General features: G+C 34.8%; 1 protein-coding gene and 2 long non-coding RNA genes across 7 annotated transcripts in view; 2 read left to right on the top strand and 1 right to left on the bottom strand.

Annotated features, from left to right (window-relative positions):
- LOC126921769 (carbonic anhydrase 1) overlaps positions 1 to 20,282 on the top strand; it is a 29,014-nt gene extending 8,732 nt beyond the window's left edge. The window contains exons 2-7 of the mRNA XM_050733625.1: positions 4,088 to 4,288; positions 9,345 to 9,466; positions 12,427 to 12,522; positions 15,348 to 15,462; positions 16,218 to 16,396; positions 17,050 to 20,282. Coding sequence (XP_050589582.1) covers positions 4,088 to 4,288; positions 9,345 to 9,466; positions 12,427 to 12,522; positions 15,348 to 15,462; positions 16,218 to 16,396; positions 17,050 to 17,118 — 782 coding nt within the window. The 3' untranslated portion in view covers positions 17,119 to 20,282. The remainder of the gene's footprint in view (positions 1 to 4,087; positions 4,289 to 9,344; positions 9,467 to 12,426; positions 12,523 to 15,347; positions 15,463 to 16,217; positions 16,397 to 17,049) is intronic.
- A 470-nt stretch (positions 20,283 to 20,752) lies between these two features.
- On the bottom strand, positions 20,753 to 23,427 carry LOC126921798 (uncharacterized). 5 transcript variants are annotated; one of them, XR_007712552.1, is made up of 5 exons: positions 23,290 to 23,427; positions 22,597 to 23,027; positions 22,206 to 22,453; positions 21,684 to 21,859; positions 20,753 to 21,505 (listed from the first exon to the last, which is right to left on the bottom strand). It is a non-coding gene; the product is annotated as an uncharacterized LOC126921798 (long non-coding RNA). The 5 variants fall into 5 exon arrangements; XR_007712550.1 differs by having other exon boundaries at positions 22,597 to 23,147; positions 23,290 to 23,378; XR_007712551.1 differs by having other exon boundaries at positions 20,753 to 21,307; positions 22,597 to 23,147; positions 23,290 to 23,378.
- LOC126921794 (uncharacterized) lies at positions 22,524 to 26,824 on the top strand. The gene is made up of 7 exons (XR_007712542.1): positions 22,524 to 22,538; positions 22,686 to 22,853; positions 22,945 to 23,047; positions 23,300 to 23,419; positions 24,608 to 24,966; positions 25,419 to 25,582; positions 25,687 to 26,824. It is a non-coding gene; the product is annotated as an uncharacterized LOC126921794 (long non-coding RNA).
- The last annotated feature ends 485 nt before the right edge of the window (positions 26,825 to 27,309 follow it).

The raw sequence follows: 27,309 nt of genomic DNA, 5'->3' as shown, positions 1-27,309 counted from the left end.
TGCACTCAACAGCTGTGTTTTTTCTCGCTCCAGAGCAAACGAACACACGATCGTGCTCACACTTTTCGAGAATAATTAACTGCTCGCCTACTTAACGTTATATTGCAACGAGAAATAAAGAACTCGTGGCTTATAATCGTGAACTTTGTTCGATGACGTTAATTCCTTAATTAGAAGATTCCATGACTATTTAATGAAAAATAGACGAATAGATGGAAATACATGATCAGTCCAACTGATTCCGTAATATTCTGATCTGATTATAATATATGATGTTTATACAGTTTCGCCAAGTGCGACTCGCTAGTATAAGAGTCACGCGAATCGCGTTAGGCGTTTTGAATGTGGTACGACGCTAAGATCGTTTCAATGTTGAACCTGTGATTGAATAAAATTCTATAAGTAGGAAGAAAAATGCGTCACATGCGATTATGGCAATCCAAGATCGATGTATTAATATCCAATGATGATGTTACTTTCTTTCGAACGTAAACTTCGTAGTTTGGGTGCTCTGTTCACTAACGTTGCACATGAACTTTGTTTTCAATCGTGTTTGTTACAAAATTTGCCGATAAAATTATCGCGGTGTAATATCATATGATCTTGACACAAAACGAGCCTCCTTGACCTATCCATCACCGAACATCATCTTCGTTCATTGGCTCGTACGTGTTGGTCGACTGCCTGCTAATTGTAGCCAAATGTCGACGATCTGCCGTCGCTAGCACTGATAATGATATATCTTGCTTCGGCAAACACTTGTACGAAATTTCTTTCTCTATACTTATCGACAGTCGATTCTATCTTTCTATCTTTTTCTGTTTAATTCTATCTTTTGTTATCTACCGTTCTTTTTTTTATTGTTTATATCTCGAAAGTATCGACAACTCTAAATATAGCTATAGTTGCCTGTGTATCAGTAACAGAATCGCAGAGCGAGCGCAAAGCAGGTTCAGCGCGTTCGCCGGAAGCCGGCTCCGCGTTTTGAAAGGCCCCGAGGTCTACGAAAATTATCTGCGATCATCGATGAGACAAGAGATTTTTCAGAGACTATTCTGTCAATAGAAAGTGAAATAGCAAATTCAATCGATTTTGACGATGTTATGAAAGATTTGGCGTCGAAAAAGGCGAGAAAAATTATTTAATATTATTATTGGATTGTATTATCATTTAATATTCATCTTATAACAAATATATAATATGTAACAACATTTGTTAATAAATAGTTCCTCGTTGTAAAATTTAAGTGTAGGATTTGAATGTGTATTCAGGCCCCGCAAGAGGTCACGCCGAACCTGCCGAATCATTCCATATTTGATACAGACCTCTCAGCTGAGAAGCAATCTGTAAAAAGAGATGGAATGGAAGAATAATAATTATTTGCAAATTCCATGTATAATTCATGGTATTATATCGATATTCTAAGTATATGTAATCGAAGGACGGGAAATGCTTAAGAATGCAGCCTTATCACGAGCAATATCGGAATCGCGTGTCAACGTTTGAACGAGATTTATGCAACGGCACGTAACCCATGCGTCCGTGATAACGGGCGTCTTAAATCAACCGATAATTTACCTCGATTATCTGGACCAATACAGGCTGTTTTGATGTGCTCGCTATTACACAATCGAGCGTTGTTATTCGCGTGCCATTATCATTAACTCGATGTTGTTGTTGTCGATTGACCTATCGAAACAAGACTCTGTTTATTACTTTAAAAAGACCACTTATTTGTACCGATAAGTGATATCCTGCAAAAAAGATAGAAAGAACAGCTTCGAAAATACTAGAAACATTGATTATACTTATTTTTAACCGACATTATATGATAATTACAGTTAAAAAATATATAGTCGTCCCATAACGTCAGTATTTATTCAACGATAAACGTAAGCAATTGCACATCGTATTGATTGAAAAAACATGGGGAAAAAAATGTGAAAACTGCTACTCTTGAAAGATTGTTGGTGGCTGGAACGTTATCTCTAACTAGTAATTAGAAAAGCTTCTGCTTTTCACAAGTACGATTAAACTCATGTTATCGATCTATATTATCACATAGGATAATATCGGAAGTGTTAATTGCACTTCTGTTATTGCGCCAACCACCAAGGAGTAATTTTTAGTAGATATAGAAAGGAAAGTATTCTTCCATTTATCATGGAAAACTTTTACGAATATATTATACCTGTTGCACGAAACTTTTTGTAACGTCTCATTGCCATTAATGACATACGATTGTCATTATCGTATCGTAAACACGTATTTAGTAAAAAGTTAATATACAGCACTAATAATGGTCTGAAACTTACGATTAGTGTTACAGATTGTTCCACTGAATATCGAAGCTTATTATGTATTTTCAATTTTGTTTCAAAATTTACCAATCTTTGCCAATAGAATGATAGTCGTGTCTTGCAACAGTGCTAGTAAAATTTCACAATAGGTTTCTGTAAATGTTCGAATAATATTATGAGCCACTATATGTCTCATTTCGATCGATATCCTTTTATCTGCGAATCGTCAAATTTCTATTACGACTGATAGGAAAATTTCTCTTGGATCATTCGTGTAAATCGATAAATTATTTTAATTATTTACGATCCCGTAAGCGTAACCAATTTCGACGTCGTTAGCATCGATTTAGCTTCTTCACGAGCGGGTGTATTCTATACATTACGTTGAGCGTAACGCAAAACTTTGTGACAGACTGTAATCTTAAATATTCATAACGTTTGATAATTCTAATATCTCGTCGGTTGTGCTTCGGTTAGTTTCAATATCATTAAAACGCTGCTCGCAACGCATACCACGTCTGCTGGATTATTTATAGAGTCAGCACGCTAAAACCTGTTATCTATGTGAAAATGATTAAGGAAGGGTATAAAACTCATGGGGATTACAGATATAACGGATGACTTCCCGTGTCACGAGCTTTTTCACACACTCTCTAAGTTTTTGTTGATTTTGGATCTTGAAAGTCTGTGGAGATGTTACGTCTGTCTCGCATATTTACTTGACAAATGTTATTCTGACACTTTCTTGCGTGAAATGAGAGAAAAATATTCGTTCAAAAAGAAGAGAACACAAAAACAATTAAACGTTTTTTCCAGAAACACTTGTTTTACCACTTTTTATGCGAGATGATGAAAGCGTTTATTCAAAGAAAGAAAAAAAAACACTGCATTTCACGAGGGAAGATAAGCTCGCATAGAATTAATTTCCAATTAAACTCTCCCATCTAATTAAAAAGAGAATTACGATGCTATGAAGGAAGATTGTACAGAATGTTTAAGAAATGACGCCTCGAGATTGGCAAACATTAACCAGATCACACGATTGATACTCGTTTAATCTAATCAGAATTATGTATACACATAAAATCTAGCCTGCTATGCCATAAAAATACAAACTGTACAATCATCTTGTACACACTGTAAGTGACTAATAAAAATCCAATTGTGTATTAAATACACAACGACACAAAATGATTCAGCTTCTTGATATTTCATCTTAATGTTATATATCTTATATCTTGTGTTATGATAATATTAAAATATTCAATTTATCAAGCACTTTAAAGTATCAATGTAAATCGTTTTGTCTTTTTATCTAAAATACTGACATAATACGATTGAACGAGATAAAATACTAATTCATAGTCTTGTTACAAGACCAAAAACGTGACTTTTAAAGATAAACAAATAATAATACAATCGGACAAAATATCATTCTTTTCTGTTTTTCACGTTTCCTTCAGATGAAAGTAAATGCTAATTTATTATCGATCTGGATTTTCAGTTAATTCCCGGGTTATTTACATTCTGTGTACTAAGAACATAAGTAAATCTTGTATAGTACGTTGACATGTATTTGACCAGTGGCACATGCCTGTATCTAGTAGCTAATTATCTAGTTAGTTAGTTAGTTAGAGTTCTAGTTTAAATAGCTTATGCACAACGTTCAATCGCAAAACGCAAAGGAGATCTGTTGGTAAGAATCTCTCGAGTTCAGCCTTTGCTCCATTTCCCACCCAAAGCACGTTGTCGAACTAAAGCAAATATAATTTACTTTTTGATTACAGGACCAAGCACGTGGGTATCAAAATTCCCAATGGCGGCAGGATCGAGGCAGAGCCCCGTGAATATCGAAACCGACCGAGTTGAATCGGATCACGAGGCTTTGAGTAGCAAACCCCTGCGATGGAAGTATTCGGCAACAGCTTCCCGGAAACTTGTTAATCCGGGTTATTGCTGGCGGATGGACACCGACGGCGAGGGCACGTGTAAGTTTATTTTCATTTTCCACGAAACGATCCGGGAAAGCTACTTATCGCATCGAGCAATTGGCTATTGCCTTTCAGAAATTGTCTATGTAGATACAGATAGGTACCGTGCGTGACCAAAACTACGTTTATTCTTAGCCTGTGATTGGAGTGAAATTGAAACTAACAACGAAATAGAGTACGTTTAAGTGTCAAGATTGGAACATAATAGTAGATACTAATACGGAATAGGAACATTAATTGGTTATAAACTTCGGATAATTCATAATTGAGGAGAATTAAAATGGGTCATTGAGTCTCTTTACCATGATTAAACAGCGCTCAGAAACTGTAATTTTATCTGAATAATATTTTAGATCATGTTCTTCTGGATTTTTATTTATTTTCATAGTTAAATTTCATTGTATAAATACTCCTCGGTTATTAATAAATTCATCCACCCTTTTTTCCTTAGCGTAGAAATTTAGAAGAATACGTACATCGTCGTTCGTCACTTTTTAATCATCGCAACACAATTTTCGTGAATTTCGTTTATATATATATATATTAGGTTGTCCGAAATGTTTCTTTCGTTTTATAAAGAAATAATAGACGCATAATGTCTTTTGTTTTATATTAGTTTATTGAATTATGCACGAACATAATAATAGAAATATAACGAAATAGATCATACCTAATTCTATAAAATAATATAAAACATAAATTGTTGCTCGTCCATTATCACCTTATGAAACGAAAGAAACTTTTCGGACAACCTAATATATATATATAAAATTGTATTTAATACATTTAGTATTATTGAAGTGTGCTAGAACTTTCTTATAAGGATAAAAATAGATTGTGAGACCTTTAGAGCAGGTTAAAAAATAAGATAGACGAACGTCCATTCAGAAGATAGGATAAAAAATGTCATTTCGTATTAATCATGTAGATACGAATGGTTGTAAACTAGTTGATCGGACTTGGCTCGCGGTATCGCTTCTTGACTCCAATATTATTTATCATTGCGGATGGAAAAAGAGTGGTTTCGGGGTTAAGAAACGCGGCGTGCCATGCCGTGTCGTTCGTTCGTGCATTTAAATGCGAAACTAAGAAGTCGTTCGTTAGTTGAAAAGCCTGGGACACGCCGTGAGAATGATTTCGATCCGCAGCATTGAATTGCAGATTGACCACGAATGCAAATATCTCCCCTTCCCAAAGATTCAGTAAGAAGAAACCTTTTCTGGATAGTTGGATCGTGAAATCCATCGAAACATTTAACACTTCCCCTTCAGAGCTTCTTCTTCAAGAGAGAAAATTCCAAAAAATTCTGAAAAGTAGAAATTATCACGTTAATTATCACTTGTAATTGTTAGTTCGACTTCTTTGTAATTTTCACTCGGATAAAACAAACGATTGAGGAAGCGTTAGATTTTAAAGAACGGTCGTTGATGTCTTAGCAGCAAGATTCCTTTTAAACGCGGAGAATACATTTCTTAGTTAAAATTCCAGGAAATATCTCAACATTGTTATCTCGATTAAAATTCTTGGAGGCTTAGCCTGCAAGAAATCGTATTTCAATTCGTATTTCATTAAAAAAGATCCGTTTTATCAGACAATAAATAGAAATATCAGAGAATCCAGTGGACCATTTGGCCGATATTAATTCGAATCTGGAATCGATCCGGCTGTTGACAAAGCAAGTATACGATGCTGTTTTCATTACGATGACCCAAATATTAGTCCATGAAGAGCGACGGACTTAATCCGAAGCAGTTCGAAGTAGATTTCAGCGTTAACCGCGGCTAGAAGCTAATTGGTTGCATGCAAGGGCCACGAAACGTGGCTCTAATCGTCCATTTCCGACGCTGTGAGAGCCGGTTCGCCTAACAGGAACCCGTCAGAGGAAAAGCTTGCGTTTGCATTTCGTCATCAACATCGTAAATCCCGCGGCCGTAAAACTTTATTCTATGCTTTACTATGATTAGCCGTCTTATCTATGGTATTGAAATCCTCGTGAGATTATCACGAGCGAAGAGAAAAAATAAAGAAGGAAAAAAAACAATTTTTGCGAAAGAAATCAGCCGTTGAAACTTATATTACACCTTAAGCACAGGATCGAGTAGATTGCAATTTATATACTTGTTATTAATTCGATAAGTAGCTGGTATACAGGTTGAAGTTCTATACACTGGCTCACGAGAGTATTTCGACATTTATTATCGAAATATTTTATGCACGTATTGCGTGTATCATATGCATAAATTCTTCGAAAGTACATTAGCTGTATAATGAGACACGAGTGTCATGATCGTGTTGGCCAAATTTGAAAGTAATCCGAGAGCATTCGAATATTTTCCTGTCCCGTTATATGTGTGTTCGGAAAATCGTTTAACATGTAATTGTTCTTTGAATAAAAACGTTTGATCACGTATGAATAAAGTTGAGTTAAGTTAGTCGAAGAAGTAAAAGTGCAAGCCAAGATATAGGGAAGTTTGACATTTGAAACGATAAAAAACTGTATTCGAGATAAATCTTCGTTTAGAACGGCCTCGCTAATTTTCACTTTCCTATACGTCAGCGCTTTAGAAGCAAATAATTCCAATTAATTTCTATTTGCTCTAATATGTATCGACACAAAACAAGAGGGTCAAGGCATTCGAACATCAGGATGATGTATCAGTGACCGTGGTTTACTTACTTTTATCAACTTGTTATCCATTATTTTACAAAAAGTTGATGATTACTCTTTGCTTGAGGAATTCGGAAATAATCAAAGCAATTTATAGCGAACGAATCAAAGATTGTTAATCGACGCTGGTATTCGAGCGAATTGCTCGCCACGAAACGCAAGATAACAAAGAAAGACAAATTATAATTGGTTTTTATTAATTATAATCGGAGGGAAGAGTCGTGGAACGAGCGTAGAGTGAATCGTGGTCATTGGCGTTTTCCTCGAACGCTTCGACAGCAGTTTCGTGCCAGTCGAGCAGGCTTTTACCTTTGCGAGGTATGTTCGAAACGAGGACGGTCGTGCCGTGACGCATTATGCGTGCTCATACGTGGCAGGAACGAAACGTCCACACGATGGAAATAGAGCAAAGTTTCAGGGAATCGATGACCCGATACCATCGATATATCGTGGCCCATTTTTATTAACGACGACCAATCGTCTCAAACAATCTGACAAATACACACGTGTCTACCTTTCGAAAATAATCGTGTCCCTTTATTCGACGAACTATTAGGTCCTGCGTAATCGTTTCGTTGTCATTTAGAAGCGATAAAGATGCGAATCTTGTTTGATCATACAATAATTTGGGAATAGTACGAAAGTTTAATATCACATTATGGATTTCAAAATTTAATGGACTGATCGTTTCTTGATACGCTTTTTGATCGTATTTTGACAAGATTAGGGTCGTAATAAGGCAATACCATTAATATGTTAATATTAATAATAATCAATAAAATTGCTATGCTTTTTTCTGGATAAGACGAGCGAATACAAGTGAATTATATCAGCGAAGAAAAAGATATTAAATTTCTTGTATATATTTGAATTAATAATACGTGACATAATACGCGATATTTATCGTTATCTTAATTAGATTGTTTTGTACTTAAAAATTATCAGTCTCGAATGTGTTAAGAACGATAATACATTTGTATACAAGAATCCGTTTATCCTTTGTTGTTTTGTGTAAATCGACTATCGTTATTTCGTTGTAGTTCACCATGGCCATTCATTATCTTGTTGTAAACTTTGTCGAACCCACCAGCTTTGTGCCACTAATGACTTCATTGCGATACCTTTTCTGTGACATTCCCATTCAAGCAACTTTCGCAATTACATTTTTACTACACAACGCTAGTTACTACTATAGGATTTCTATACTCGAACAAATAGGATGATAGAATCTCTATACGGTGTTGCATAGAAGCTAAGGGAACACGGCAATGAACATTGAAATATCTCAGACAAGTATAGAGTGAGAATCAAAAGCGAGTATACATCCGGGAGGCACGGCATTTACTCAAATATTCTTACGAGCGTGTTGCGCAAATTGAAAATTAATTCTAAAGACGTAAACTACGGATTAGTATGGAAATCCATATTTTTAAGAACGTAACTAAAAAGGTAGCTAGGATCGTAGAAAGCATTCTAATACTTTTCGTATTATACGCGTTCTGTGCAATTTTGCGTTTTCAAATTTCCCAGTAAATGCATAAAAATCCATGGTCTAGAACAAAGTATGTAGAAATACAAATTAATAGTAAAACAGAAACGTAAGTAAGTGTTGAGGAAGATCAATATTGTACGACCGTCATTTTTCCAACACGTATACTCACTTTTGACTCTCGCTGTAGGATCGAAGCAGGTGATCGTTTATTCAGTTTGAAGCTACGCTATTCGATTCGAGAGTTCGTCGACTCTGACCCGCTCGCCATAAATCTTCTTTAACCTTTGCGGTTATGACGCGTGTGGGGTTTCTCTGTTCGTTTCTATCCCCTTACGACCCCAGTATCGTTCTTGTAATTCGGCTAATCAAGCGTATCCTGTAATTCAACGCGCTGAAACGATCCGCGTTCGTTCCAAGTGCCATCGTGGAAACGATGGAAACTTTTCTGCCGCCTGTTTTCGCGTTACACAACCGCGAAACCATAATACGGACTAATATTAGAATTCTTTCGCGTGTTGACGATGGTTTCGTCGAAATATTCTACCGCGTATTCTCGGAGGAGGCGAAGCATCGAGTAATAAATTTACGATAAAGATAAATTCGGCGAATATTCAACGTTCGTTTGAAAGAGAAAACTTAAGGTCAGAAGAATAGAGGAGAATGATTTACATCCCTGGTTCGCTATCTTTGTTTTTTATTTCTTTTTTCTTAGCATCGGTTCATATATCTGTTTCTTCTTGCAATTTTCTACTGATAAGATTACACTGTCGTTGAATGACGATTCGATTTTTAAATGGCCAAGCATGGTTACGTTTTTTTAAATGAAATTACGACGATGCTTCCACAGTTTTGGGACTGTGTCTTTAAATAAAATCGTAACGATGCTTTTACAGTTTTGAGCGGCGGACCTTTGATGGACGACGTCTACAAATTGGAACAGTACCACTGCCACTGGGGATGTAGCGACTCGAGAGGATCCGAACACACTGTGAATGGACAGGCTTTCGCCGGAGAGGTTAGTTCAAAAACGATTACTTCACTTTTGTAAATAATTGTCCGTAACAGCAACTCCAACTAGATACGGTACATAAATTATACGTTTCATATACATATTCATTGTAACTGTTGAATTGGAGCTATAGGTCAGCTCGTTTTATTTAGTTAACGGGATGAGAATCACAAAATTTTGAAAGTAGTTTCACGGTAATTCATCCACAGCTCACCTATAAAGTTTTTAAATATACAAATCAATCCTATATTATTTGTTCGCACACAGATAGTGGAAATCGATTCAAATGTTGAATTTATTAAACAAGAGAGAAATTAAAATCGTATTTACGAAATTTAAAGAAAAAAGAGAAGCGTCTTGTAGTTTCATTTACGACGAAAATGATATTCTAAAGGAATAACAAGCTACATATACCTGGACTCTGTGTGTGCAATATCCATGGTCAAGTTTCCACATTTTTATCAACAAATACGACTGTGACAAATTTATTTACATATTCCACTTGCCAACTTTCGTTTCCTCTAGAATACAGGCCCACGATGTATGATATAAATAGAGAGAGAGAGAGGAACAAATACGTTCCAACGGGATTTAACGCGAGATCGTTCGGCGTAATTTGCGATTCCGTGCACGGACAAAAGACGAAGAGGCCGCCTGCAAACGAATTTAAAAGGACGCACGTGGGATTGGTGATTAACCGTGCTCTCTAAACATTCTCAACAACCAGCGCGTCTGGCTTCGAAGCGAATCTTTAATAATTCACTGTCGAGGAGCATGATTCGTGTCACAATGATTCGTACGAACTTCTTACGGTTGCGATTCGACCTTGTTCGAACGCGTGCACTTCATCGTCCATGAGTCGAAGAAAGATTCCAGCAATAACCAGTTTTCTAATTAATATGATAGTTAAAAGCACAATGCATGCTGCGTGTGTTCTTCGCCCTCGAATACCTAAGCCGAATCATTTATTTTCGAGACCAATTTCCTTTCTCTTTTTTTTTCGTGTTCTACATTTTTAGAAATTCTGAAGATGTTCTGAAATGTACGGAGACTGCTATGGAAGAAACGCGATAGGTTCATGTTTATTAATTCCCTGATTTTTATATCAGTTGATGATTAAAAAATGGTATTTTGATGGTGAAGATCACACACGTCCAGTGATGTATCAGTAGCTTCTAAAAATAGATACCACGAAGTTTTATATAAAAGCAACGGTGATGACAACCGATATATTTTAAACATTCATAAATAGATAGATAACAGTAGCATACATTTAATCCCAGAATCAAGTTGAAAACAACAGGTTAGATGATATAGAAATAGTCGATAGTGTACTGAATTTTAAAATTACATTTTTACGTAATAAAAAATGGAAAATGTAACATAGTGTTTCCCTGTAGTATTCGTTTACTATATTAAGCTATCATATATGAATATTTATGTATAATATCTGCGTCAGATGATCGTTGGTTATGTCAACAGCTTCAGAATTATTTCAATAACGATGTTAGGAATTCAGAGGAATCAGTTAACTGTGAAATTTTTCCTACGAAGGATTAATTAAGTTTTTCCTCTCTTTCTTTTAGAGTAAATTTTTATTAGAACGTTACGTACCATGTCATTGTTTACGTTCCTATTCTGTTTCAAAGGAACCGAAGAATTAAGATAATTGTCCGTGCCATTTGTATGGAAATGACGAACAGAAAATTACGTAAGAAGATGTGTTCAAACTTCGTGAGCCTAAACTTTATGAGAAATGCCTTCGGTTGTTACGGAGCAAGGAACTAGACATCGATTGCGCAACGGAGAAGTTCTTTCATGATTAATTGTTAGAGAAAAACACGCGGCGGTCGCTTCGACGTTAAGAGGTTGCAATTGCATTCTCGAACGGTAGTGTGAAATATGTTTGCTTGGGTCTCGCGTTTGTTTGCCGTGCACGTCTTCACTTCGATGTTCGATGCGGTTCGAGCGCACCGACGACAATGTACTTCCTTTTGAGTATACAGAATACCGATTAATTTATTAAACGGAAAAATTGAAGAAAAAGAAGATCGAAATTTATATTCCTTCATTTTTATTTGTAATCTTGTATTTTAATTTCTTTTTGGTTTTTTTAAATGTTACTAAATTTGCTAGCAATATTAAGGATACCAAAAGAAACCAAAATGACAAGATTAAAAATTAAAATTAATATTGGTCAACTAGGATATAAATAAATAGTTCAATTTTCCAGAAACATATTTTGTAATGTTTGATCACGAAATGCGTTAGTTTCGCCGTGAATTATCTGTTAGCTTATTTCGTCAAGAACCACATGATGATCTGTGAATTATTTGAGAAACATGTTGTCACAATCATCACGAGTTTCAGCGATCCACGAAAGCAGCCTGAATTCCATGATTCATAAGGCATTATCTTTGTAGTTTTCTTCTCGATCGCATGACTCCATTAGTGATCTTTCTTTCGTAGTGATTTCAAGTCATAAATATTCAGCGAGACTAAGACCAGCGTGGTCTACTAAGATTGTGATGCAAACATCACGAGGAAAATTGTTAATATATCGGAAGACTGGTTTTTTCTTAGAACACGATGCATGTGAATCTTCCAGGAGATCGATCATTTGTTGATTTTGCAATATTGAATTTATTCACAACTCTTAATAAATTTGCATAATAATCTCTGACGTGTGATTTTTGTCGTTGTATTACATATTTGTAAACGATTGATTTTCACTTGATTACAGTCGATGTTGACGAAGATTCCTGGAAAATGTTTGGAATAAAATATAAAATACAGGATTAATCGATTAAATTCCTAATTTAAGTAAAAAAGAAAAAGAAGATATAAGTGTACAACAGCGATATAAAATTTTGCTGCAGAAATATCATTGTCTAAAAATTATTACGAATATCATCAGTATCATTTATTTTGTTAGATGTATTCTATTTGCTATTTTCATGTTACAGTTGCACCTGGTGCATTGGAACACCAGTAAATACAACACCTTCGCGGAAGCTGCAAAGGCATCCGATGGCCTCGCGGTCCTCGGCGTGTTCCTCAAGGTCAGTAATCATTCTTCACTCTACTATTTTCTAGATATTCTATTTTCTTAGATAATATTTTCTAGATCTCTAAGTATCTTTGCTACGTTGATCTATCTAATTTATATTTACACCTACGTTAAGCTGTTAACTTCGTTTATTCCCCGCCACGAATAGAATGCAAGTTTAAAAGCCAAGTTACTAATTTAATTATTATCGACTGCTAAGTGAATGAAAATTGAGAGCAGGAAAATGATAAGATTATGAACAAGTAGCCATTTACAGGAAATATTAGATTCGAATATCTACAACTATAATTAGTTAACGATGTTCTTGGAAAAATAATTATGAAGTTATGAATTTCTCGTTATTTACGAGTTAACAGTGATTTTTTTAATGTAACGTAAATTGATTATTAATGGTTACAAGGATAGGGGAGATTATAAATTTTGCCTATTCAAAGCCAATTTCCTCGCTGTACTAGCTTACACGATAGAATAATTATAAGAGAGGGGATCTTTCTTAATGCGATTTTTATCATTTTCCTACATTTAATTTTCTATTGAGGCTTGCATACAAAATAAAAATACGATAAGTCAGTAAAACAAACGGTAACGAGGAATAAAAATTTCCCTATCAAAGACAGAATTTGAGCAATTAAAATCTATTATTAGAGTTGCGGTTATTAAACAAGACAGAGTCAGAATATAGCGTGATACCTGTCTCAAAGTCAGCAATATTTCAAAACTGCGACGGCAGATCCCTAAGATCGTAATCCGTTTACATGCCGTTTTTTCTACGGGTGCATAGAACCGTATTCATAGAAACGTATCCATATTTATAGTCGTCTGGGCTTCTAAATAAGCTCGTAAGCTCTCCTAAGTAGAATCCGTAACAATGACGCGGTCTGCTTCATCATCTGTTTGATGACACGTTACGTAATCTTGCGAGAGCGAATCATTATCCGTTATTTCAAAGACGAAATGAAATTCTCTCTTTATCAGTACGGTATCGCGCCACCAAGGACGAATGGAAATCATGCACGCGATTTTCAATTACCGGTATCCGCTAATTTTATTATATTTCCCGCTTGCAATTAAAATTTTGCAGTTTATTGTTCGACTATCTTTTTTATATAACACGTCTGGATTAATAAGGTTAGAGAATTTTAGATAAAAATTAAAATGAAATAAATGAGAGACGAGATGGGTAAGGAACATTGAAAGGAATTGCAGCGAATGATTTTAAATTAGCGACTTCCGCTTTGCACGATCCGCGAATGGAGATAGGTTTTTGTCGTGCGAGAAGTGTACGAATAGATTTGGATATTCAATCGGAATTATTTTCACATAAAAACCACGCGCAGCGATTGCGCAATCGTTGTTAGAATATTTGCGAAACGTTATAACGCGAGGCAATTCGAAAAGTAACATTGTGCAATCGATTGCTTATAGTAGTCATTGTTTGCTGGAAATTTTCATCGAATTTGTGCCGGTCAAACAGATTATTTACGGCCGCGAATGTTGCACGGAAGTTGTTCAAATTTATTACAGCTGATTACGTACCGGTAGTCCTGTGTAACTAACTTCCTGTGTAGCATTTTATAAATTTAGAATAGAATATTTTCTTGGCTAAATCTAACTTCATTCGTATCAATATCCAAGACAATATCATATCAAAAACTTAAAATCTTTCTATCGTAATCTTAGAAAATATTCCATTAAATTTATCTATAAATTGAAAATATTTCTCCAAGGCCTTCAAAGTTTAATATTATCTTTTACAGTAATTCTCAGATAATGTTTCATCTAATTGTTCTATAAATTAAAATAGGTTCACAGTAGAAACTTTTCTAATATGCTCCACAAGTACAAGAACGTTCCTCCATTTGCGCATTGAGTACAGCGTGAATCGTTTTAGAGCAATCGGGGATAGATACGTACGCAGTAATTCGTTTCATCGCGATCAGAGTGCATATTACGCTCGAAAAAAAGCATTCTTAATCTTTAAGCTTGCTAGGTCTGTATTAACAGACTTTGACAGGCCGTAATTTTCGTATATATTATTACTAAGCGATAAACATTCGACGACCATTAGATAATGCACGGTCATTAATACTGGCTGAATGTATATTCTTGTCTGCATTTTCTCTATACAAATTCCATTTCCTCGTTCAGCCATTTTTCCAACAACATCATCTTCCAAAGGCATTTTGCCTTTAATTAAATTCGAGAGACAGGAAGGCGACGATCGTGCAACTTGTTCTTGATAAAACCAGTCGGCTATTCTAATAGCTGTTAACTGTGTTTCGTATAACGCGTGCAGTTTTCCTCGTTGCGTCACTATGAATATTTAGGCGTCTTTTGACTTCATTGAAACAACAATGTATGAATTAGGATGAAGATGCACTCGTGTAAGATGATCGGTAATTTAACTCGAAATAAGAATGGATCGTAATGCAAAATATCATTTAAAAAAAAGTTGAATTTTTCAACCAAACAAATTTTCACCCGTTCGTCGTTTTTTTTTTTTTTTTAGTAAAAATTACGTAGATTTTACGTTTTTAAAATTTTTCGAGAATATTAACATAATGGAAATTCCGTGTGAAAGTGAAATAATATTAATCAGATTCCGAATCAGTTCGTTACAAATTCCAAAACCGTACATTAAAATGTTCTTTCGTTCTAATAGGATTAAATAGTGGCACATGTAGGTTTTTCTTTTGTCGGTTCTTGAAAATATGCATCATACGACTCGGTTAAGAATATGAATATTTATGTATACAATAGAGATTAAAGGTTGATGATCGTACTGACGGAGTGTGTTGTGCAACGTTGTAATTGCAGGTGGGAAAGACACACAAGGAAATGGAGAAGATCGCTCGTTTGTTGCCATATGTCTCGCACAAGAACGAAGTCATAGAAATCGCAGATCCAATCGATCCCAGCAAGCTACTTCCTGGTCAGTATTCTATCAAAATATCGTCAATTTTATATTCACCTAACTCCATTACTCACCAACCATAACTTCATTATTCATCATTAACCAATGTCAAACAAAAATCGTCCAAGAACTTATTTTTCTCTCGCTCGTTAGTTGCAAAGGACTCTTAAAATTTTCATCCTACTTTCCAATCACGATCGTTTAACTCTTTAAAGCAGTGCTATCGTTTATGCTATCATTTATGCCACGCGAACCTGGTCACACAGAGGGAATTGGAAATTACAAACGAGACACGAAGCTTTCGCATGACAGATCCTTTCAAAATCGATAGAAATTTGCTTACCAAGCTTTCCAAGGTGTCTTTAAAAATTCATTTATCGTCTTCCGTAAGAGTATACACAATTGTCTGAGACAACGTCTCGAATATTTTAAATGACGGTCTTGATCGATCGTCATGTCCACTATATACATTATCGTTTTAATAATGAATCGCGTAATTTTTTAAAAAAAGCATTACGTTAATGAAGTTACGTAATTTCTCTCGCGCTCGATATTCTACATATTAATAAATTAGTATTCAGTTTAAAATATCAAACGCAAAAAACGCGAACCAATCCATCATACGACCGCGCTTTCTATCGTCTGCGTCCATCATTTATCGCGGTGGCAGATCTTATCGTTGGAAATACTTTATGACTTTTTTCATTTTATAAGTCGTTCCTTTTTTTAATTAAGCTTGTATTTTATTTCGTGCTTCCCATTTCCTGATCCAGATGACAATGGCTACTGGACGTATCTGGGTTCGTTGACGACGCCACCCTGCAACGAGAGCGTCACTTGGATTCTTTTCAAGAAGTGCATCGAGGTGTCTCATCATCAGTTGAACATCTTCCGCAACTTACGTAAATTCTCCCGTGGGGAGGAGTGCCCGTGCCATGAGAACCATGGAGCGGTAAGTGTATTCAGTTTCACGTTTGCATTCTTTATACTGTTAATTCATTACGAAGCATATTGTGAAATAAGCAACGTTGGATAAATAGAGGAGAAAATGGAGTATCACTCGTAGAAACCTTCGAACATTTTAGAGCTTCCTAACATCAAAATTGGAGAAGTCCTACAATCGCCATAAATATTTACTACCTTGAATTTTGCATAGATGCTGAATTTTAATCGAATATTACAATTTTTCATAAAACCTACATTTAATACACTAGAATCTTGCATCGACATTGAACTCTATCGAATGTCTCGTACTCAATGAGATATTACACAGTGTAAAAAAACAAAAAATTACTAAATCTGACTCCCGACAAACGAACGAAGAATATTTCTAAAAATTGATCACAAACTCGTGTCGACGTCAACCAAGGCGGAACAAAACGCCCACTGGACACCTTCTCCATCGGTTCGATCAATCTTTCTCTCGCCCCACAAATCCATCGTCTTGGCGACACATCGCACATCCTTCCCTTCCATTTTTTTTCTCTCGTTTTATTTTTAGCCGTGGCGTCGCGTCAACGTCCGACCGCGAAAGAATGAATTCCAGATCGGCGGAATTACGGCCCAGTTTTCCTAATTCCGGCGCCTGTGTGCCGCTTGTTTCAGGTAATCAACAACTTCCGTCCGCCGATGCCGCTCGGAAATCGCGTGCTGCGCGAGTGTGGCAGCTTCTGAGCCGGTTCACCGGCGATGCCGCATCGAGATCACCCGGTGCCAGGTGAAAAACGACGGGAAAGAAGCGACCCAGCCGCGTTGTCCACCATTATGGTGGACCATGGAGCGACCGCGACCACTCGACGCGCTATGGTCGCTAAACTTGCATCGCCGTTCAACCTTCATTCTGTATCGTGGACCTTTCTCGCTGGGAGAACGAAGTGCCTTCTTTGTCTGTCGAGGATTTCCGGGATGGTGGTCGGAAGGAGAGAGGACGAAGGACAAGAGAAGATTTTTTATGGACAAACTGGTGGATGAAGACTAAAAGATACAAGCTGCTAAAGAAAACACACTTGTACGGTGTAATTGTAGGCATCAAGGCAGTGAAGAAGGTTCATTTGTAAATTGTTGTTGCTTGAAGTTTATTCTTCTATGTATAAACAATTCAATTTTACGCAAGAAATTAGGCTATATTTCTTTCTATATATATCTCACTGATACTTCATATTTGTTATAAAAAATCAAACGATAATAGAATTTCTGCCGTGATATTTGATTTCCTTCATTTGTCTGGGAAACACGGAGTGTCGATGAAACAGAAAGAAAAGTACATCGGCTGATTTGTTGGTCTACAGCAACTATATATACTAGCGTATTTCTGATGTAAAATCGAATAGCGTATAATTAGAAAAATAAGTCACAAACTACATTTTTGTACACGAACTTCCTTCGTGTCTTAATGTCTACAATCAGTTTCTAAATATCGGCCACTTTTTTAACACCCTGTATATTCTGGATACGTCCTTCGAGGAGTTTTAGTATATAAGGTTGAATTAAGTAGGATAAACGGAATGATTGACGAGTGATTGAATAAGATGCTGTCCATCGTTAATGATAATGAGATTTTCTTTAATCAATCGTTAAATATTACTTATGGTATTAAAAGGAGAAGAAGATAAAGTATTGTATTAAGCAACAGGGTTTTAATTAGTTTAATTATCTTTGAACGAACCATGGCGGCGATCTATGGTGAGAAAAGAGAAACTGCTGGACAGCATTGGAGTCGTAAGAAAGGAATGTACAAAGAATCGTGTAAAGAGTGAAATTTGGAAGTCATTTCAAAGGCGCCATGATACAGAACGTTCGATGAACGTGTAATAGTGGTATACATGCGTGTCTTGTTTGAATGATCGGGTACAATAGAACGATAGTCGTGTTAACCCTTGTTCATGATCTCGACGATAATCGCGAAAGAACAAAGCAATGCGTGGGCATTTCACTTCGATTCCAAGTGCAATTAAAGAACCGTAGTTGAAACGGGAGGATTTCGCTTGAACCGTATCATAGAGTAGAGACTATAGATATTTAGTTGAAAATTTTTGCGACTGCTTGTTTTAACGGATTCAGAAACGAGAAACGTGCCTATACGTACATATATTCACACTAATACGGAAGATTCACTCAAATTTCAGCGGTTTATAGGAAATTTTTTAAATCGTAATTTTTAAAACGTTTTACAAAGATTTTAAAACAGACCCGTCCACTATTGATCGATCCACCAAGGATCTGATAGTAAATCGGACAGATACCATTGATTATGGAATGCTGTATGATGATTATGTTTCGCGTATAAATAATTATATACACTATATACGTATATCTTTACACGTATGTACGGGTGTGACATTCAATATAGATGTTTGCGGTTTGTATAGTTTGTTAAAATGTCCGAGGCTGCCGAGTGTCATCGGCCATCAATGTGAAAATGCAGCTAACGTTACCCTAATGTTTGATTAGGCGTATCAATATTTTGTCGAAATTAACTCGTGGATTGAAAAAACGTGGAATTATTCTTCTATAAAATTAAACAAAATAATTAAATTTAAATAAAGTATTTTCGAGACGTTTTCAAACACGAAGAGACGAGCGTGGGCAGAGGTGCCATTTTTCATTACCCACACGATAATAATAATCTTCCTTCTAAGTCACTTTTCGAAGCACAGAAAGAAAACCACTCGATACGTCTCGGACTATGCACGCCTATGTGCCTTTTTAATCACCTACGTGAAGTAACACAATTGTATAATGTTGTTAATACATATTAACTTTCGTATCTGAGATCATTGAATATTTTTCACTCAATTATCACAGACGCGAAGAACAATGGAATCATCATTTTTGCATATTGCAATTTTATTTTGTAACAGATGCTTTTGTCGTGACGACAACGCCTCGTTCATATACATACATATTTCTTTCTTTCATTTTATCTAATCAAAATCGGGTAACCACACATAAAGGAAGCGCAGTAGTTACAACAAATATTTACACATATCTTCATTTTTCAATGAAGCTCTTTTGTTATCAGATTCTACATTTCATTTTCGTAATATCAAATTTTCGTAGTCATATGAAGGTGTGAAACTTAATCTATGGGATCATGCAATATATTATAGCAATATATTGTATTATAAATACGTCAATTTCTTTAAATTTGGTAAAATTGTAAATCTAAGTAGAAGAAAAAAATATTATACGAATTCTTAGGAATTCTTTTCCATCGTCACAATGTTAGAGAAGTAGAATTTGATAATGTAAATTGATTCAAAGATGTTGGTATACTTAAATTTAATTAATTCACATATAAATACTCTAATATATACAATGGTGTGGAAATACTTTTCGCAGCCATTGTAAATGACTGCAATCATACTAGAAATAATGAATGCAACATTTGCATGGAGGTGTAAAAGAAGTTTACACGAGCTACCGATTCACATATTATTCAACCCGGTTTTGATTATTGTAATATATTTGCGTGACCGTCAATCAGAGATCGTAAAGAGCTTTCTTCGTACCGGAGTAGCGAGTGTCAGCTTTCAATATGCTAGTTGAAATGCTGAAAGTTTTACTCCTCCTCTTACTGTTGGTTTTTTCCTGAAACCTGTATTTTATGTTAATGGACAGTTTACTTCGAACGTGATAATGGAAAACGTCGTGTCGTTCGTTCTCTGGTAACGATGATTGTATCTAAGTTTTCTTTTTCCTCTCCTTCCTATATTTATTGTTGAACACGTGAGAAGCAATTGTATATGTATTTCGTAGCATCGACTGTGATAAAAGAAAAAGTAAGAAAAATGGTAATAAAGGGTCGCGAGAAATCTCGCAGCGATAACATGTTTAAATGTTTGTTTGAAACCTAATATATTCCTCATATAACCATTTGTATACGTCCGGTACACAAATCTATGATGAATTGCAAACAATTCACTTCATTTATTTACTTTTGTGTACTCGATAATTGAACTGCGTAATTTTATGCATTTCTAGGAAATTTGAACATGCAAAAATATACAAAATAGCCAAAGATAAGAACTCTTTGCAATACATATTTAGTTGATGAAATCTTTTATCTAAATGACTATTTTTAATTATATTCATAAAAATATGAATTTGCGTAAATATCTGCAGACTACTAATAATATATCTCATTTATTTTTACTTTTATGGTCAATTGCCCTTACGAATAATATTCAAAGAAATAACTTGTCACATTTCATCGTTGCAAAAGATTAGAACATAAAAATTATGGTAAGTTGGCAGAAGGTATTTCCTGTAACGAAGAATAAAAACAAGATGCAACAACGACTTACTACCGTTAATTCAGTGGGGAAAGCGTCCACCTGAAAACCGGTTTCAATGGTCGATCCTGGGATTCACGATTATATTATAACGCCAAAAACTAGGTATAGGTTGGACCTATTCAACACGTTCTGTCCTTGGTTAGCAATCACGGTCATATAAATCATATATGACCGTAGCCAATGATAATAGACATATCTTCATACAGAATCACAGACGAGGTACAGAATAACATGCAATAATTTTTTGTGCCATACAATTTGAAGTACATCATTGTCGTATCGTATACATCGCAATCGATTCAGTATACTAGTGGCACACACGAGGTACAGGCACGTTTCCACGCATCTTCAGCTGTTGGCGCGCGTTTCTACGCGTCGCCACGTATCTACGTGCGTCTCTATACGTCTAGGAGCATTTCAATGCGCTTATGCCCTTATACATCCTTGTTGCACATTATCGTCTTCCTTTTCTATCACCACCAGTGTAGCTCATCCTTGTCGGACACTATCGCCTCTTTTGATTAACGCACGTACAGTCTGTCTTTGTCGCACTCAATGGAGCAGGTCTGGAAATTGAACAAAGAAAATTCAGAGGCGACTTCAACAAAAGGATTAAGTTATTTGACCTCTAATTAAAAGCATCATGTTGTATAGAGCAGAGATATGGGATCGGAAAGAACGATGCAGGCTGAAGGTGATACAGAATAAGTATCTCAGATGAATATTAAGGCTCAAGTGGAACAACTCAAGATACATTGTAAAGGCTGAAACAAACAGAAACGTTAGAGTAGAAGCAGGTATAAGGAATGCAGTATTTGAAGAAAAGATAAAGCGAGAGTTAGATAACGGAATGTTTAAAGGAGACAGAAAAAGAGGGTGCAGTTTTTCCTCCGAGATTATCAAACTTCTTTAGCTCTTACAATAAGAATTATAGTGACTCACCGTGTATTACAGATTTTTAAGTATCAATCAAATTTGTCGAACATAACTTTCCTTCCGTACATTCAGTGTAAATATCACCCACCTCTGGCTATTTAGGTATTTTTTGTTACGTTACGATCTTGAACCATGTAATTACAGCAACTGTTGAATTTTTTCTACTATAGTTCTAAACATTTCTGTTTAAAATAAAAATACATTTTAGATGTTAAAAGTTACAAATCTTTATTAAATACGTAATAACAATAATAATTAATAAAATACTACTATGTTATATACATAGTACACCATATATGTTGTAATGTATTATGCTATATATATACAGCATATAATATACTAGTATATCTCAAATAAAATATTCTAAAGATTCCAAAAAATATTTTAAAAAGAGCAAATTATTTTTTCATAATTATTTTTGTGATATTTAAATTTATACATTATTCGTAAATAGAACTGATTATAATGATTTGGTTCATTAGTTAGCTATTATTTGGAAATATATTTTTATAATGTATATTAGTTTACTTTAGGCACTTAAAGTAACAAGTTGGTCCTTTTATATCTAAAATTTGATAGTTATTCTGAGTGCGATTAAAGGATTTTGCTTTATATTAATATACTTGGTGGTTTCTTTTATACAGATCATTGATTGATGCTGAAAATTACTTCATTTAATTTTCTTTTTCTCTTTTCATAACCTCTTCTTTTCCCTCTCTCTCTCTCTCTCTCTGTTTATTAAAATTTTCTGGCCAGTAGCATCATTTTATTTCGATCTAAAATACATGTCATCTTTAAGCTTTATGTATATATAGCAGTCAAATTTATTTAATCAAATAAAATTATGATATATAAGCGCAGGTATCTATGTCTTAAATTCATTCACTCAATTTCAAAAGTAATCTAAATATTAACTTACGCGTGTTTACTTTTTACGCCTTCAGCCTATCGTAATGTTTCTTTGTTTGAAACATAATAAGGGTGCTAAGAAAAACATATTTTTTCCAGGAATCTGACGACTTGTATTCGTACCGCTCGACTTACCGAAGAGCAGCCTCTGCTATTTTCATTCCTCGTCACCATTATTCGCTAGACAAACCGTGGAGTGAGGTGCCAGTTTAATATCGCTGACTGAAGTGGTTGGACGTCGCGAAACGACGTTTGGTAGTCACGTTTGTGCGTATTTAACGTAGATTGTCGTTTTATTTTTATATAATTTATTACTTTTATACATTATTTTAACATTTTGTGTAATTCTTTTGTACAGATTATTGCTCAATCACAGAGAAAATTTCAAGATATGGAAGGTTGTCATCAATTTCAAATCGCTATTTCTTTCATTGCCCAGCTCTGTTTAACAGACAAGAAAAGTACGTCATGTTTTATATTTTATAAATATCCATATAATCATAATATTTGAAATATATTAGCTATATATTTTTTTTATTCTGAATATGATGTTTCTCTATCCTATGATAAATAAATAATAATTAGTTCATAGTTTTGATAAAGCAATATTTTCATGAACAATCACTCGATAGAAAAAAGAAAGATACAAAAGAGTAGTTTACTTCTTTTTCTGTTATGAAAAACAAATTGTAATATTCTTTACTTTGTTACAGATTTCTTCCAATCTTCACTTCTTTCACGGGATTCGACGATTCCTATTTGATGATGGCGGCTTCATAATAACGTTCCTCGGACCACAACGATATCAATGACAACGTCGGTCGCATCTAATCGTGAGTCGTAAACATTTTTGTCGCTCTGGTCGCTCAATCATGCCGCGGGGAAATAATCTTAATAAATCGACACAGGCGACGGTTGTATTACGTAGAACTTTTGACGAACATATCGCATGCAGGTATTTATTATCTTTGTGAGTAAAATTTTTTATCTGTACTTTATTCATTAGTTTGGAATAGGTTACTTTGCACATCGCGTTCTGCATTTTAATATAAAGAATTGATACAGATAATCTGATATTGATAATTATTCTATTCGGGCGCAATACTCGCTGAATCTTCTAATCACAAAACACAAAATATTTTATGAAAGTGAAATGAAAATACAAATCGCGAAAGCCAGTTCAAGTGCACGTGGGCAAACTTACTGATCGGTGTACGTTCTTATCTGCGTCCTCGAACAATATATAAACGTTCGTTTCCCGACCCATTTGGATCATCGATCGCAAGTCAGAGAATATGGTGGGCAAAATCATGGACTGGTAGCACACTTCAGTCGAGCTAGTAGCTTCACCGTGGTTTCTCGAAATGAAATTAGTTGAAAAAGGTCGGACACGTGAAACGACGTGGAATGCGATTTTTTTGCGGCTTTCTTGTGCTTCTATACCCAGTTGTCCTATCAGAAGTATTATGTGTTTTATGATGTCCCAGGAATGAATTAATATTTCATGTATAGTCATCGACATACTATATCATGGGAATATAACAAAAAATATGTATTTAATATATGTAAAATATTATTATTATACCTATAAATGTTTCATAATTTGATTGCTTTGAAAAAGTTGCCGGGCAAATTGAATGTTTGCTGCTACAGTTCCAAATACATATACATAACCTTGAATTTGTCTAACAATAAAGAATGGTGTGCTTTCCTCTGTGGACACGCAATAAGGGAAAATGCTATCTCGAGAACATGTTCAAACCTGACTGTGACGTGTTTTTCCCGGATGTAAAGAAACTCTTGAAATGTATTAAAAGATTTAACCTTTGTTGCCTTTGTTGATTTCTGTTATTGAACCGAATAAACCTCATAATTCTCGTGAAGTTATTTCTCATAGTTCATAACGTTTGAGAAAAATTCCGGACCCCATTTTTTGTTCCATAGAAGTGACATATCTACATTTTTAGCTTCCTATGCGCCTCATACATACAGGAGTGCAATAAATACATATAATTTTGCAGTGGACAGATCTCATTTGCTTCTAAACATTCGAAATGCCTCTTCAGTCCAATCTATTTACGACGAAGGGGACAACCACCGTCGTGGAGGCGTGATCTAAACACCCAGGATCGGTTCATTTTCCCATAACCCTTCCTAGCACAGGAGTACAAGTTCGGAAGGACTACCATCGGTTCTTCAGCCCATTCTTTGTAACATCTCTGCCGGTTCATTAGACCGGTACCCGGGACGTGATGTTTTTCATTTTTGAAGCCTGTTGCTCTTCTACCCTGCGATTTTGGGATTAAATCATCACTTCCACCAATTTATTCTAATATTCTACGAGAGAGCGGACAACCTCCACCGTAGTTGCGTGATCGGGGTACGAACGACCGATTTGTTTCTCAGATCCCTTTCTAGCGCAAAAATACCAGCTCCAAAGGATATCATCAATTTCTTGTTCCTTTGGCTGCTCCCAGTAATGGAAATGATGGCTGATTAATTATCAGGAACGTATTGGTGGATGATTATAGAGAAAATACTTTAATTGCATAGTGTAATCTTTGCTAGTGTACCAAATTTCTTTGTTATTTGTTGTGGTCAATTGAAATAATGATTATACACAGTAGGATTTCATTCACTGATACAATGCAGATGCTTTTTGGGTAGATAATGTCAGAGTATGTGCAAAGATATCTCAAAGACATGTTGAATTAGGCAACGCGGAGAAAATACGTGTTAGATTTGCAACGCAAGTAAAATGTATTATGTGAAATCTTAAAATCCACCTTGTGTTTTAATGATTATTACATTAACATTTAATTGTATTATTAGATTTTCAGTAGTTCCCAGTTTTATTTGGCACAACGCGTGAAGGAATTTCGAGGTTATGGAGAAACAATTAATTCTCGTTCGAAGATAAATAACTTGTCCTATGCATTAAATCGGATGTGACTGAATAAGGGTTTGATCGCCAGAATCAGAGGATTATAACATTGGTAATTCATTATTTTTACATACTTTTAATATTGCAAATATATATATTTATAAGTAGTATTTATTTAAGAATTCTAAAATATTTTGTTATTTCTACTGTTATCAGGTTTTGGAAGAAATTCTTCAATGGCTGAATGAATGAGAGAAAGAAGCAATAGATGGCAGTATTTCAGATAATTGGAGAGATGTATCGTATATAAATCGATCTCTATTTTATCTTGTACTGAACCGATAATGTCGCATGTGACATTAAAATGATATGGGGGACTACGTAATTCTCGTGTCATAAAATATTTTTTTTGTAATCTATGCAAGGTCTATCTGATTCTTGGTCAATATCAATGCTATTAATAATAATTTTGACACATCATATGATGGTCATAATTCATCATGTAAGCATAAAACAAAAACATCTCTATCCATTATCGGTATATTATCGATAATCGATGATACCATTTTTGTATCATCGGAGCAGTGACAGCTGGAAACATTGACTTAGGACAGAATAAACGTGACATTAAATGAGACCATAGACGGTATTCGTAAGGTTGTATACATATACAGTTGAAGAAGAACGAAAATTCATGTCTATATTATATTATTCCTATAACATAGTTTATAGATTTGTTAATTTATAAATTATTATTGATCGTATCGTAAATTATCGCGATACTTATTAATCTTTATTAACAAATATTTTCTAAACACATTTGGTTTTTAGTATAAAATGAAACGTTCGCAGATTTGGAATCATTGCCTTAAATTATTATATAATTCTGAATCATCAATTTTCGATACCTTTTTATCATTCGAGAGAGAGTTAATCAATATGTTAACGTCGAATGAAACTTAGAAACTTGTTTCTTTCTTAATTTTACTAAACACATATTAACACATATGTGTCATATGTAACAAATGATTTATATTTACACATCTTTAATAACTTTGCATATGATTTTAGTCGATTGTTGTATTCTCTTCTGTCATCCAGGAAGCTTCCATCGACGTTCTTCAAGCGTCGAAAAATGAATTCTCTTACTAGGAGAATAGGATGATACAAGAGATCATCTAGTACCACCACTTTATTTCTACTTTTCTAGTACTGCGCGTCTATCTTACTCAACAGGAAAACATAATTGTTCAGAGAAATTAAACTACAACTTCTTGCTTTTCGTGTTCTCCTATTATTGTTTCTTTGCGATTTTCTTACTAGGGGAACAATTGAATAAAGAAGTTATCATGAAGTTGCCTGCATTTCATATTCTCCTGTTATGCTTGTTAGAAGAGAGCCTTCAAAGGCGCTCAACACTCTCGAAAATAAAGTTTCATATTAGGAGAATATAAGAATATAAGATACGAATATAAGATAAGAAATTAATTAAAAAGATGTTTTGAAAAAATATATTTAATCGCACAGCTTCTTAATAATTGATTATGCGGATATTTTTACGTGTATAATTATAATTAAAATAATAATTTATGTGTATAATTAAAATTGACAGATATTTGTAATTCTTATTCCAACAAAATTTGCACTTTCATCTTTTTGATAATTGGTAATGTGAAAGCTTTTCATCTGATTTTTTTTCAATGATGAAGAAATAGAAAAGTGGAGAAGATTATTGTATAAATAAATTTGTGAACGATTATAATTCCATTTTTTATCAAAAAGATGTCTATTTCAAAAGTAAAGATGTGTTGAATTAAATTGATCAAATTAAATAATTCT

Source organism: Bombus affinis, chromosome 11 (genome assembly GCF_024516045.1).
Source record: "Bombus affinis isolate iyBomAffi1 chromosome 11, iyBomAffi1.2, whole genome shotgun sequence".
NCBI lineage: Eukaryota > Metazoa > Arthropoda > Insecta > Hymenoptera > Apidae > Bombus > Bombus affinis.
The sequence above is the reverse complement of the archived record's forward strand: the minus strand, read 5'-3'. Positions and strand labels throughout refer to the sequence as shown.